The 14,654-nt window shown below is 42.1% G+C and overlaps 1 protein-coding gene across 17 annotated transcripts in view; it reads left to right on the top strand.

The window, feature by feature from the left end:
• PRKAG2 (protein kinase AMP-activated non-catalytic subunit gamma 2) overlaps window positions 1-14,654 on the top strand; it is a 361,996-nt gene that overhangs the window by 270,659 nt on the left and 76,683 nt on the right. For 16 of the 17 annotated variants that reach the window (XR_005593967.1, XR_005593965.1, XR_005593966.1 and 13 more), the window contains one exon: window positions 369-468. Coding sequence is in view for 12 of the 17 variants with exons in the window: in XM_039524125.1 (XP_039380059.1) it covers window positions 369-468 (100 nt within the window). In the remaining 5 variants the exon portion in view is untranslated. Of the gene's footprint in view, window positions 1-22; window positions 162-368; window positions 469-14,654 lie in introns of those variants that run through there. The other variant, XM_039524136.1, reaches the window with a different exon arrangement.

Below are 14,654 nucleotides of genomic sequence, written 5' to 3'. Positions count from 1 at the left end.
AACGGACGTAAACGGCGGCTCGCTGACTTGAAGGAGGCTGAGGAGACGCGAGACCTCCCACGTCACAGGCCTGCGGCCTCTCGAACGGACAGAGCCCTATCCGGCCTGGGTGTAAAGGGTTAATGGGCTGGGCGAGGTCCCGCCTCCTCCCCTCCCCCAGTGTGTGTAGGAGACAGCACAAATCGAGCCCCGTCAGGCGGAGGGGCAACCCCCTCCCTCCATCCCCCCCACGGCGTCGGGCTAGCGGCCACTCCCCTCCCTCAGACCGGCTCAGCCGCCGCCACGCCGGGCTGCGTCCGATGCCGCCGCGGGTCTGGTAGGTCCGCGCCTGGATGCTGATCCCCTTCTCCGCTTTCCCCCTTCCGCAGGCGGCGGCGGCAGCAGTAGCGGCTGCGGCGGCTCCGGCTTCTCCTCAGCCCCCGGCCGCCTCCGAAGGGATGCTGGAGAAACTAGAGCTCGACGATGAAGGTAAGTCGGAGGCGCCTGCGGCGGCTGTCGGACAGACACTCCCCTCGCTCCGGGCGCTGCTGCCCGCTACAGGCTCCGGGGCTCGCCAGCATCCCCGGGCGGGGGGAAGCCCAGTCAGGCGGGCGGGCGCCCCCGTCTCCCCCGCTGGGGGCTGCCCCGCACCCTGCTGCCTGTGCCCTTGGAAAGGGGCGAGGCGGGTCGCTGGGGGTTACCCCCGACCCTGCCCCCGGACTCGGCCCAGCCCGTGCGGGGCGATCGCTGAGTACGGACCCGTCCCGTGTGTTCCGTTCACACGCTGGGCGCTTCACAGCAGCTGACAAGTCAGGCGGGCAAACGCCGCTCTTCGCCACCCTCTGCTGGGGTGGGATCCCGGAGCTGTTTTTCCAGTTATCGTTGAGCCCAGTTCTGTATGGGGGGGACCCTGACACGCGTGGGGTTTTTTTTGCTTTTAAAGAACTTTTGTGTATCCCGCTGATAACACGTACTGTAGACCTTGACCTCTAGATCTAAATGACAGTTGAAAGATGAAAAAATTGGGACTGTTGTACCAGATGTGGGCATGTACTAGAAAAAGTCAGTGTTAACTGAACAGACTTCTCTCTGCCAGCTTTTGTTTGATGCTGCTTCCTATTTAGCTCCTAATTAGATGACTGACAAATAGTTAACTCAGGTAGGAGATGAGCTTCTGACCTATTTACCTTCTTACAAGCACTACTCTGTTTTGTAAAGGAGTTTATTCTCCTCCATAATTTTGAGCAGATCTATAAGCTTGTGCCTTTTTGAAGGGGGGGGTGTTGAAAACTTAAGGTAGTAGTTTTTAGACATGATTGCCTTTCGTAGAATGGCCATAGAAATCTAATTTTCATGTTTAATATTTTAAAGTAGCTAAAACTTCATATCAGAGGGGTAGCCGTTATCTAGCCTGCTTCTCACACACACACACACACACACACACCGGAAATTTCCACTACATGCATCCGACGAAAGCTCAAACTCCAAAACATCTGTTAGTCTATAACAGGGGTAGGCAACCTATGGCATGGATGCCGAAGTCGGCATGCGAGCTGATTTTCAGTGGCACTCACACTGCCCGGGTCCTGGCCACCAGTCTGGGGTGCTCTGCATTTTAATTTAATTTTAAATGAAGCTTCTTAAACATTTTAAAAGCCTTATTTACTTTACATACAACAATAGTTTAGTTATATATTATAGACTTATAGAAAGAGACCTTCTAAAAACATTAAAATGTATTACCGGCCCGCGAAACCTTAAATTAGAGTGAATAAATGAAGACTCAGCACAGCACTTCTGAAAGGTTGCCGACCTCTGGTCTATAAGGTGCCACAGGACTCTTTGCTGCTTTTAAAACTTCGTAGGCTTTTTATTTGCAGAACGTGTAGTAATATATCTTTTAAAAACTTTGAAAATAATAGGCTGAGTCATTATAGTAAAAAAAAAAAAATAATAAACCAGCATGCTAATCAGATGTTCTTTTTGATAGCTATTCCTTTCTGTAGCTGACACTGCTGTTGAATGTAACTAGCCACAAACCTCATTTTAAATTCTTTTATGACTTTTAAAGGTTTTTCTTGAGTCCTACTGACTTGACTGCTTTTCTAAGAGCTTCTTGCTCTATACGTTTTAAAGCAAAGGTAGGCCAGTCAAATAGACTCAGGCTTTTTTTTTGTCTTGGTGAATCCTCACCAGAACAATAAAATCTGCAGCTTCAGTATGACTTATTTTACATTAATGTTTGATGTAAGGAATTCAGTATCTAATTTGTACTATCCTTCCCCAATTTAACACCAATAATTTCTGACCACATTTGCACCTTTCATGTACTTGATTGACTTCCTCTTATCTTTAAGTTGGAGAGTTAAACCATGACATGCATAGTCTGTCGTAAATTTATCTTATTGATCTGCTACAAACATTCAATTTTGGGGAAATGTAAATAAATCCCCTTTACAATTGTTTAATGTGTACTTTAATAGTAGTGTTTCATAACATGCTGAGGTGGATGTCTGGTCTAAACAAAAACTCTCATTTACACAAGATAGTACAGATTACTGTGATAGAATAATTTATTTTCCAGCACGTCAGATTATAAAATATGAATTCACTGCCAATCATTCTCACTTCTCAAAATTGTGTTCCATTGTGGTATTTCTTGACATTTTATTTTCCTCCATCAAACTGAAGTGAGGTATGTGGCTCTTCTTTTGAGTTGGTATATAAGTTTGAGTGTTTTTGCTTTGTTTTAATTTGTTGTATATTGGTTTTGGAATATGTCAGAGGAAGCATGTTCCTCTGTTGGTGGACAGTACACTTAATAGCAAACCCTGGCCCTGGCCCCATTCAGAGCCACTTGCCATCTTTGTAGGGAATCCATCTAATCTTTGTCTGGAAGGATAGTGATCAAAACATGGGCATTAAGAATGCTATATACATATAACAGGTGGCAGGGGTATGTGCAAAAAGCAACAAAGAGTCCTGTGGCACCTTATAGACTAACAGACATATTGGCGCATAAGCTTTCATGGGTGAATACCCAGTTCGTCAGACACAGGGGTATGTGCAGTGTATTTCAGTGGAGACCATTTTGATAAAAGTAGCAGCCCATGCACTAGAGCAAAACTTCTTTCATTGTCACAATATGTCTTCATACATGAAGTCAATACGTAGAGAAGCCCGAAGACAGTGGGATGCAGATGGAAATGTTCACAGTGGTTATATTTTTTTACCTCAATCTTGCTCTTGTTGCTATGATTGCAGTTGTGCTAATGTTAGGGAAGGGAGGAGAGAAAATTAGTTCTGGTTATTTGGTAGATGAGACATGTTGGGTGGTAAGGTGGTTCAGAAACAAAAGACCTTCAAGAATGTGATTAGATTTCATGCGTGCGCGCTCTCTCTCTCTCTCTCTGATATATAAAATTATGTGTTTAATTAGAAACTTTTCTAGCTGCTATTATATATTAATTTAGCTCTGTGTTTCACATATGGCTAGCTTCCCCAACAGTTTGTCCACCAACAATCAATAACTATCTGGTATATCAAATTATGCTGCAGTTCCTTTGGAACTGAGTGTTTAACATAAAGTAGCCATAAAAAACAAGGCCTCAAAATGGTCTTATTCCAGAATGGATCTTGCTTGTGATTCTCTTGAAAGTCTACACAAATGAGAGAGAATGTCACTGGCATTTTAATTTAAAGGAAATTAATTCACATTATTTGAAACTAATTGTTTAAACTGAAGGGTGGGGGAAATGAAATGCTGTTTAGAATACCAACCTTTCTTGTAACTGCATTTGTCTCGTGACTGGGACGGTATGTTGCTTTGCAGAATCTGGTTTCTCAGAAGGGATGGTCTGTAAGTAAAATGGACACTCACTCAAAAACATCACACTTGTATCTAAAAATTTTGTACCTAACTAGTGTTACAATTAACACATAAGATAACTATTCCTGAGAGAGAAATGTTGGTTCTTCCTTCTCCTTACCCTCTGCCTTTGCTTTACCCTCCCACCCCCCGCTTGTTCACTTTGGACATTTGACTGGACTCTCTTTATTGTTAGTTTCACTTGTTGGTCAGTTCCAGATCCTGTCTTTTGCAATAGAACGATACCATAATTCTTGTACTGAATGCTCTTACTCAGTCTTTTCAAGAGAGTGTTTACTAGTATTAGCTGCAGCAGAGCTGAAACACAATAGCCAGCACATAAATATATACATAGAAGGGAAGGAGAGGAAGAAAGAGGTGGGCCAAAATATGTTTAGTTTGCTTGGATCTGCCCAAAAGACCCTTCTAAACATCAGTAAGAGAACAGAGAAACTTTTAATTATTAATAAAATAGTTGTTTACTAGAAAGCTCAGGACATGCTATTTAAATGGTGACTTCTCTCTCAGAAAACGGACATTAACTATCGTAGTCAAAAATATTTTAATTCAAGATCCCTGTCCCTCTAGCAGGGAATGGAAATAAGACCACTGAAGTAGGTTTTCTTATCTTTCATACTGTTACCTTTTTGGGAGGCAGGGACAACCAGTTCCTTGTTACAGTAAAACATGTGACAAAGCTGATGTGAGTGTGTGCCTAATAACACACACACACACAGTACTGTTGCATCAAAGTAGATTCCTTGGTTTGTTTCACACACAGTTTTGGGTTGACTTGTGAAACGTCAGGATAGATCATGGATTGCATAGCTGCTCAAAAAATAAAGAACAGAAAAGAATAAACACCCTGCTCTCCAACTGCTTTCTGTATGGGATCAGTGTCAAGCTATAGTAGGTCTGGGATTTATTTTAGTTTTTGCAAAAGAGGGAGGGAGGAGGCTGGAGGTTGGGGAAGAGCTCGGAGAAGTAATTTGTTTTTGTGTATTTAACAGAAAAACATCAGATTTTTACCACCACAGTTTGTCACTGTGTAGCTTCATTTTGTTACAGACGGAAATGTTTGAGATCTAGGTGGTGGTGGTGGTTGTTGTTGTGTTTGTTGTTTTTCTTTTAAAATAATTGTTAGCATTATTGGTTGAAACTATACCATGACACTAATCTAATCTGAATTTTCTTCACCCCATCCTTCAAATAGTGTATAAAATTCCGTTAGGCTACAGAAGTTAATTTAGTCTCAGTATTTACATCACAGATATCAACCACATACCTGTCAGCTGCAGTAATTTGGTTGATTCAGCATTGTAACTGTAGCTTGGATAACTGGTTCTGCTGCAGTGTTGGCTCACAGCCATCTCTTTACCATCTTATCCACCAGCACAACTTAAAGAAAATAAAACGGCAGCTCTGACTATACAAAAAACTGCAGTTGCTTTTTCCCAGATTAAAGGCTAGGAACAATTTTTTTTTCATGTGGGGCTCACTAAGGGTGTGGTGGAAGGGAGACAAAAACGGAAGGGTATAATGGGGGAGAAGAAACTCATTGCTAACTGTCAGTGGTCACCTTAAGCCAACGGGGTGATTCTTATCAGAAAAGTCTAATATGGTCTAAAGTTTTCAAAAGTAATGAGTGCGGTTTTTGTTTTGGCACCCAATTTGAGAAACTTAAAAAGGCCCTGCCTTCTTAGAAGGCGCTGGACACCCATCTTTTGAAAATCTGGCCCCTTTAAGGTGTCTTAGGTTGGGCATTCAAAATCATTAGTCATCCTCAAAAATATAGGCATAATATATTTGTTTTCAAAACTAAATTCAGTAGATCCCTTGGACTATATGGTGGCAAAAAAGAGCCATTTAAAGAAAATCTTGGGTTAACTCTTCCTACTTCAGGTCTGGTCTCTTTTTTGCCTTCCTCTGCGGCCTGGGGCACGGGTCACTTGCTGGAGGATTCTCTGCAGCTTGAGGTCTTCAAAACATGATTTGAGGACTTCAATAACTCAGACATAGGTTAGGGGTTTGTTACAGGATTGGGTGGGTGAGATTCTGTGGCCTGCATTGTGCAGGAGGTCAGACTAGATGATCATAATGGTCCCTTCTGACCTTAAAGTCTATGAGTCTATAACCTGCTCCTTTGAACTATTACATCTTTATGTTCAAGTGTCTTTCACTGACTGCTTCAGATTCACTTTAAAAAAAAAAAAAAAAAAAGCTTTCACTGTACTTCAACACCACAGTCAATGCTCATGATGCACTTGTGCAGCCCAGAATGAACACTGGAATATTGGTTTTTAATCTTAAAACTAGGCTCTAAGCATAGACAACAGAACTATATTGCTATCCTGTCAAATCAACACAGAGTTACAGTGACTGGCCTTTCATTCCAACAAGGTGGAAGGGGTTCCCTTTCTAGACTGTCCAAAGGGGTTTCTGCAGAGCAATACATGAACTAAATATGCTTCATCCACAGCACTTTTAGCCTAGGAAGTGAGTGCCCAGATTTAGTTGTATGGTAATGCTTGCAACTGCTGTAGTCACTGAGCTTGTGCATTGCTGATTATTGTGGCTCAATAGTAAACCTTTTAGACCCTGACACTTAGGTTTTTAGGAGGTTAATTGCAGCAGAGAGTCCTGTGGCGCCTTATAGACTAAACAGACGTATTGGAGCATGAGCTTTTGTGGGGGAATACCCAGTTGGTCGGATGCATCTGACGAAGTGGGTATTCACCCACGAAAGCTCAGACGTATTGGAGCATGTTTAGTCTATAAGGCGCCACAGGACTCTTTGCTTTTACAGATCCAGACTAACACAGCTACCCCTCTGATACTAGGATGTTAATTGTGTGTCTAAAGAGTTGGCACTATACAATCTGCATTCCTAATCTTCCCACCAAAACTGCTCAGTGTTGCCCGGCTGTATCTCCTATTTCCTTTCCTACACACCCACCTCTTGCACTGTGGTCTCCCAATTTCTTCTTCCTTTTTGATGACACCCTCTTGTCTATTTTCTGCCTGTGACTGTACCTCTTTCATGGTGTTTCCTATGCATGGAATATCCTCCCTCCAGTAGGATGCCAAACAACCTCTCCTCTCCTACAAGTTTTTCCTTAAATCTGTCTGTTAACCTTTCACCACTAACTCTCATCCCTGTTTTCACGTCTCAGCTCATATTACTTTAACTTGGCTCTTGTTTTAACCCACTTCAGTTGTGGGGGGAGGCTGTAATACTGTTATGGGAAAGGTGGCAACAAAATGCATATTATAGGTTATTGATGCATTACACACAACTATGCACAAAACTACATTAAAAGAACGTTAAGATACAGCCTACCGTTTAAAAGTTTGGAAAAGGCAGAGTTACAGTTGCCTGTGCAACCTTAATTTGGCCTCCTTGTGCGCATGCATTGATATACTCTTTAATTACATGATCATACCGTTTTTTCCCCCCCAGGACTCCTGACTCATTCAGTGCACAGGATAGACCTGCTCTGAGGATGCATCAGGATTGTATAGTGATGGAATCTGCCTGAAGGGCCCCTGCTTCATTTTTTGCAGAAGTTGGTAGATAAGGAGTCAGTGAGGCAGGAGATTATGAAAGAGAAAGGAAAGTCTCATAGTTAAGGTAGTTGAATGTGCTACCCCAGGGAATTGGATTCTCTTTGGCAATAGCAAGGTAGCTGCTATGTTATGCAAGGCAAGTTCCTTAAGTCACCCTTTCAGAGGTGGTCACTAATTGGATGTTCCTCATTTTATGGTGTCCTGGGATCTCACAGCAGCAGCTGAAGTCAATAGGAACTTTGTATGCTCAAAGCACAGTGCTATATAATATTATGTTCTCTGAAAAATTAGATCTCAGGTATGTCAGGTTGGGCACTCAAAATTAGTGGATATTTTTTACCTTAATATTGTCTCCTCTGTAAAATGTGGATAAGATTGACCTCTCATCTCATAGCAGTGTTGTGAAGATATATTAACTAATGTTAATGAAGCACTCCAATACTGTAGTGATGAACACCACAGAAAAGCCCATGAGGAAATTAATAATTTTGCCTTCAGAGAAGGGTTTGACTAGTGTGCAGTAGAGAAGGCATGGCCACACTCTGAACAGTGAAGATCAACCTGAAGAACTGCTCATTGAGTACCTTCTATCCTGTGCTGTGAATAAGACAGAAGGCCTGCCTCTTGCCTGCCTTTTCTCCCTCCCTCAGCTCCTTGTCCCACTCTCTCTGCCTCTACACCCCATCTTATCAGATCTGTCTCTGTCCCCTCTTCCTTTGCAGGGACAGTCCTTCTTAGCCCCAGGCTGGAGCATGCCTAGTGCAGATGGAATCTTCAGGGAATCTAAGTACAACACTCTTGTAAAATCTCTACAGAGCATATGCAAATTATTTAAAAAAAACCCAAAAAACAGCCTTGCATCCAATATGGAAAACTTCAGCCCAAATGGTTAGCTTGGCAATGTTATAAGCAGCTGAAAACTGTGCTTTTATAATGGGAATTGTTGGTCAACCTTAAAAGGCAGTGCTATTGGGCCCTACCTTTACTTCTCTCACAAACTCCCTTGAGTTTTAAAATTGCTCTGTTGCATTTTGGACCAACATAATCACTAAAAAAAATTTGGAAAATCATGAGTTAAGGTGATTTGTGCTTTTGTTACTAGTCTACACTGGATTAAGACTGGATTACTGTAATGCACTCTGTGTGGGACTTCACTTTAAATCAATCAGAAAGCTTAAAGTGGCACAGAAAACACCTGCCTCTTTGGTAAGTAGTGTTTCCTGGTAGGAGCTCACAGTGCCTGTGCTGCTTGATCTGCACTATCCATCCATGGTCACTGGTTGAGTTTAAGATGTTGGGTTTTTTCCACTTACAAAGCTTTAATGGCGTGGGATCTGTCTACTTGAGGGATTCCCTCTCTCTGCCATACTGTTGCGGTTGTGATCTGCATAGACACTTCAAGATGGATTTCCCTTGATTTTAAGACTTTTTTGCGGGGGGTGAGGGGAGAGAATTGCAGGGGTTGACAGTTCTCTGCAGGGAGCCCTCAGCTTTGAAACCAAACTCCTTTCCTCACCCTCCACTGGTCCAAACCAGCTCAGGTTCATTGAGCTTCTGACCTTAAAGTCTATGAGTCTATGAGCTTCAGAGCCCACTGGAGAGAGGATCTATCTACTAAACCCTTGGAGTGGGAGGATGTGGTGGAGGTTGATGCTTGAGAGTGGGGATATTTGTTGAGAAAGGACTCTTTAGTGTGGAAAGATCCTATGGCAAAAAAAAAAAAACCACCTTGAATTTTCAGAGGGTGGGTGCTGGAAGAACTGCAGGTAACATTTTTAACGTTCTCTACCCTAAGAGAGAAACTGTATCTGTAACTCATGTTAAAACATCTCCTTATATGATGCCTCTTTCCCAGTGTAGACAAGACCTGTGGGTCTCTTCTCTAAAAGTTTAGCATGTGATTTTTGGGATTTAAGGTTGAATAATACAGTATGCAGAACTGTAATAAAACTAAATGCAGAAATGTTCCTTTGGGGATTGTTCCCCTCACCTTCAATTTGTAGTACATGGACTTAGACTTCTTTGCACAGTGTACTCATGGAGGAATTCTGCACCAAAACGTTAAAAATTCTGCACACAATATTCTAAAATTCTGCATTTTATTTGTCAAAATAACACAATATAATCATTCCAGTTTCAGTAATTTTGGTAATTTATTTCAAATACCTATCAGTAAGTATGAATGTAACAATACAGACAACAAAGATTCAGGAAAAAAAATGTTTTTTGAGAAATTGATTCCTTATGAGGCATATTAATAGAGAACTTTGAGTAAGTCATTTAATCTACAATACAGAAACAAATTTCCTGCACCCCATGGAAGCAGTTTAAAAGCTTGCGGGAGTCTGGGGTAATGGAGGAGCTAAGGTAGTGGGAAGTAATTGCTGGGAAGGACCCTGGGAGATAACCTAGAGTGTTGTTGAGTGTGACTGGGATAAATATGGAACAAGTTGGGTTTTTTTGTGGGGGAGGAGGTATTGTTAGGGAGTTGGGGAGCCTCCCCCATGCAGACCCTAGCTGACCCCTAGCCTCTTTGTCAGGCACATCTGTCCTATCCCCATGTGTCCCTGCACCCCAATCCCATTCAGCCCTCACTCCAGTCTGCCCCCAACTAGCCCTTCTGAATTTCAATCTGTGACACACACACCCTCCAACAGCTCCATGTGCCCCATGCTGTTCTCCCTCCTCCCTCCTCCCCCCCATTTCCCATGCCTCCTCACCTGGCCCCATGGGCAGGGTGCTGTAAGGAATGCAGCCTCTTCAGCTCTCCTCTCTGTGGCTGGCTGCTCCCAAATGGGAGTGGCAGCCCACTGTTCTGGTGCCACAGCGGCCCCGATGGGCAAAAGGTGTAACTGCAGCATATCTCTGGCATAATGTATTTTCTTCAGGGGAAAAAATTCTGTAGAAGAAAATGAATTCTGGGTGTATGCAGTGGTGCAGAATTCCCCCAGGATTAACATGTAATTTGTGCTACCTTTTAAACATCACCTCTAAATCTGGCCAAGAGCAACTTTATTTTGTGCAAGCTTACAACTGTAAATAAATCTGTTTAAAGACAAAATAACTTTCCTTACTTGCACTATTTAAATGAGGTCCCTGTTACCTTGATTTCTGTGTACTATGACTCATTATCCCTGACATTGTTGAAACACTCATCAGAACAGCAGAATTTAAGTATTACCATCATTCCCTTGACCTATGCTTTTCGGTTTTGCATCTGATCAGCCTGTGCTGTTGCTAAGTTTTTGCACTGATGGCAAAAGAAAGAAGGCAAGAAGAGAATTGAGTTGCCAAGTAAATTTGCAACATTAGATTTTTTTTTTTAATTGAACTGATTCTTTACTTTTATCCTTGCCCTCTTCCTCCCTTCGCCCCCCTTCCTGCTGCTGGAATAATATGACTTTAAGGTAAAAGTAGGATAGCAATGCCTAGGGAGACATTCTGAGGGATTCAACTGGTTTTCTTCAGTCACACAGAGAATAAGTTAATGAAATCCTGGAGTCAGACTTCACAAAAAAATGCCCAGAATAAAAGGTTTAGTGTTCATATCTCACTAACCTACTATAGGTTTTCCTCCCTTGCTATGTTTAAAGAGGCACTTGAAGCTAACTAGAGTTTGTAAAGTTATTTAAAGGTAGCTTCAATTTTTACCCTGCCTCTAGGTCATGCTATTACGTGTTATGCCTGTAAAAATATACAAATTACACAATACTTCATTGTCATTAAAATATCCATCTTTTCTGTGTGAAAGACTCTCAAACTGCAATGGAAATGCTATGGAGAAACAGTGATGACTAGACAGAAAATGCTGTCATGCACAAAGTCGGGGAGAAATGCAGAAATACTTATGCTAATTCAACTGGAGGATTAAGCTTAAATGTTACAAGTAATAACAAAGTAAATTTTTAGACAGAAATGTCTTTGTTTCTACTTAATACTATCTAATGGCCTTTTTTGAAAGTCCATGTCTAGACAGAACTTTGTGTGTGTTAAAGGTAACCCACAAAGGGGTGGGGGGGGAAATAGGTCAGTGGTAGTTAATCTATATGATGTGCAAAGGCCTGAACTTCCCATTCGTTCCCCTTAACATCAGAAAGCAATGACTCTTCTATTCTGAAAGACTATGTGGTAAGTGGAGAGAACTAGTGAAATTAAGATATCTTGAGACTGGCAGTTGAACAGTTGAGATAAGAAAACCTTTAAATGCTGGCTTAAACTTTTTGTTTTGTTAATTCTCTGTGCCAAATCAGCACTTGGGAACAAAGCATATCTTTGTTAATAACTCAACATTGTCCCTTCAGTTAAGGTGTCAGAGAACATAAACATCTCTACAATCTCCAAGTTTGCCAGCAAAACCAGGGAAGATCAAATCTGACATTCCTTGTATCATTAAGATTAAAAATCTTTCTTTAAAACAATACAAAAACCTTTCAGGAGCTTCTTGTACATAAAGAAGCATGGGGTGGGGGGGAGCAAAACAAAACACCCTTTCAGCTTACATGTTAAAACTGACTTTCCTTGTTCCATTAAGGATAGGACACTTCTTGTCTGTCTTAGTGAAGACTTGCCTACATGAGAGAGCTGCACTGGTTAAACCAAAATAAGAGTGCGTACATGAGGATTTCCATTGGTTTAATGAAATCACTTTAAAAAGTCACACAGTTAGAGTGGCTCATTTTGGGCTAGTGTAAATGGACTCCTAGCACAGTGGTTTTCAAACTTTTTTTTTTCTGGCTACCCAGTTGAAGAAAATTGGTAATGTCTGCAACCCAACAGAGTTGGGGATGAGGGGTTTGGGGTGTGGGAGGGGCTCAGGGCTGGGTTGGGGTATGGGAGCAAAGGCTACGGGGTGGGGCCATGAATGAGAGGTTCAGGGTGTGGGAGGGAGCTCTGGGCAGGAGTATGGGGATGGGGTGTGGTAGGGGGTCAGGGTTCTGGGCTGGGGTTGCAGGCTTTGGACTGCAGATGAGGGTTTTAGGGTGCAGGAAGGGGTTTTGGGGTGGAGGTTGGGGTGTGGACTTGCCTCCAGGGGCTCCCAGTCAGTGGTGCAGAGGCAGACTTCCCACCTGTCCTGGCACTGTGGACTGTGCTGCCCTCCAGAAGCAGCCAGCAGCAGGTCCAGCTCCTAGACGGAGGCGACCAATAGGAGTGTGGAGCCAGTGCTCAGGCAGCATGCAGAGCCCCATGCCCCTCCCCCCGGTCTAGGAGCCTGACCTGCTGGCTGCTTCCAGGGCACAGCATGGTGTCACAACAGGTAGGGACTAGCCAGGCAGCATCGCCAACGGGACTTTTAATGGTCCGGTTGGCGGTGCTGAACAGAGCCACCATGACCCAGTACCTTACATTCTGCAACCCAGTACTGGCTCGCGACCCACAGTTTGAAAACCACTGTTCTAGCAGACCTCGGTCTAATCCTGGGGTAGGCAACCTATGGCACACATGCCAAAGGCGGCACACGGGCTTATTTTCGGTGGCACTCTCACTGCCTGGGCCCTGGCCACCGGTCCGGGGGAGGGGCTCTGCATTTTAATTTAATTTTAAATGAAGCATCTTAAATATTTAAAAAACCTTATTTACTTTTATATATAACAATAGTTTGGTTATATATTATAGACTTACAGAAAAAGACCTAAAAATGTTAAATGTATAACTGGCACACAAAACCTTTAAATTAGAGTGAATAAATGAAGACTCGGCACACCACTTCTGAAAGGTTGCTGACCCCTGGTCTAATCTAAACCCAAATAAGTTCCTGTCTATACAAGGATTTCCAGTAGTTTAAATAAATCAGTTCTAAATAACACCGTTAGTTAAAACAGTGCAACTGTCTCATGTAAACAAGGGTTTGAGGCTAGTTTGCACTTCAGCAACCATTCATTGATCTTAAATCTTCATTGAGCCCAGTCCACCAGAATGGTAGCTTCTAATATTAATATATGAAAGTTTAACACCATCTTTGGACGTCTTGTATTTCAATACCTTCATCTGTCAGCCTTGAGTAGCATTTTTCTGAGAGGCACCTTTTTAAACCTAGATTTTCATTGTTTGGAGTAATTAGACTTGGAGAAAGTCATGGGGCTTTCTGGTAGGGAAAAATGTAGATGTACTGGTTTTTTATGAATTCTTAATAGGTGGATGTGAAATCTGTTTGTAGAAAACATTAGGTTGATAACCCTGGCAATTGAGGTTCAACCTCTATTCACAGAACTACAGTAGTGCAGTTTTTCCCGAAAATGCAGGATTTGAACTGGTGATTTAGAGCTGATTATGTTACATAGTGATGGGCACTGTAGAAAATCCTTAAGATCAATGATGTACTCATTACCAATCCACTGAGCTGTCTATAGGCATTTTCTGCTTGACTAACGAGTGGGTAAAACTACTTCTTCCTAACTTATATCCCAGGCCAGAAACTGAATTTCTAGATTTAAAATACCATATCTCCTTCCCATTACTCTGCTCTTCAGTTTGAAAAAGGCTTGTAACTTAATCAGAGCAAATTAGTGTGTTTGTGGTTTTGTTTTGTTTTTTCTTTGTGCCTGGACAGGATATTGTATGGTTTATTTTAATTAGCTCTGAAATGCAGATTTCTTAAGCTGCGCATCAGCTCCATTATCAGTCTCTTATCTCACATACAGTGTGAATGCGTTAATGATTGTCACACTCCAGTACTGATGCCAAGTGTCAGCATACAACTACAGTATGAAATATATTTTTAATACTTTTATGAAAGCTAGTAATTGAGGAACATGGGCAGCCATAAGACTATGGTGACAAATATCTTCAGTGTGCCTCAATATTAATATAAAATTTAAAAACTATACTAAACAATTACTGAGACATAACTTGAACACTTAAAAGCAAAGGAAAACTAAAGGTTGCCCATGCTACCCTTAATTAACCCATTTAATGCCTAAAATGAGTGCCCCCTTAAGTTAAGCACGCAACTTTAAAAAGTGACTACTTTTCAAGAGTCAAAAGTAATTTCAGATAATAAACTGACACTGGTATCCCCTTGCCAGTTTTTAATATCTCTACAATCATTTTCCTATTCTTAAATGTCTTGTTTTTCCTGTTGAGTGGCTTTTTCACGAAGGGTAGCATGGGCAGCCTTTAGTTTTCCTTTGCTTTTGATTGTCCACTTTCCCAGACTGGTGGAGTAGGAATATGGAGTGTTTTAACTTGACTCCTGCCCTCATTCCCCATTAACTACTAGATAGACTATTGAGTAGATACATTT

The sequence above is a fragment of the Mauremys reevesii genome, linkage group 2 (assembly GCF_016161935.1).
Source record: "Mauremys reevesii isolate NIE-2019 linkage group 2, ASM1616193v1, whole genome shotgun sequence".
Classification (NCBI taxonomy): Eukaryota; Metazoa; Chordata; order Testudines; family Geoemydidae; genus Mauremys; species Mauremys reevesii.
This window is presented reverse-complemented; position numbering and strand designations above follow the sequence as displayed.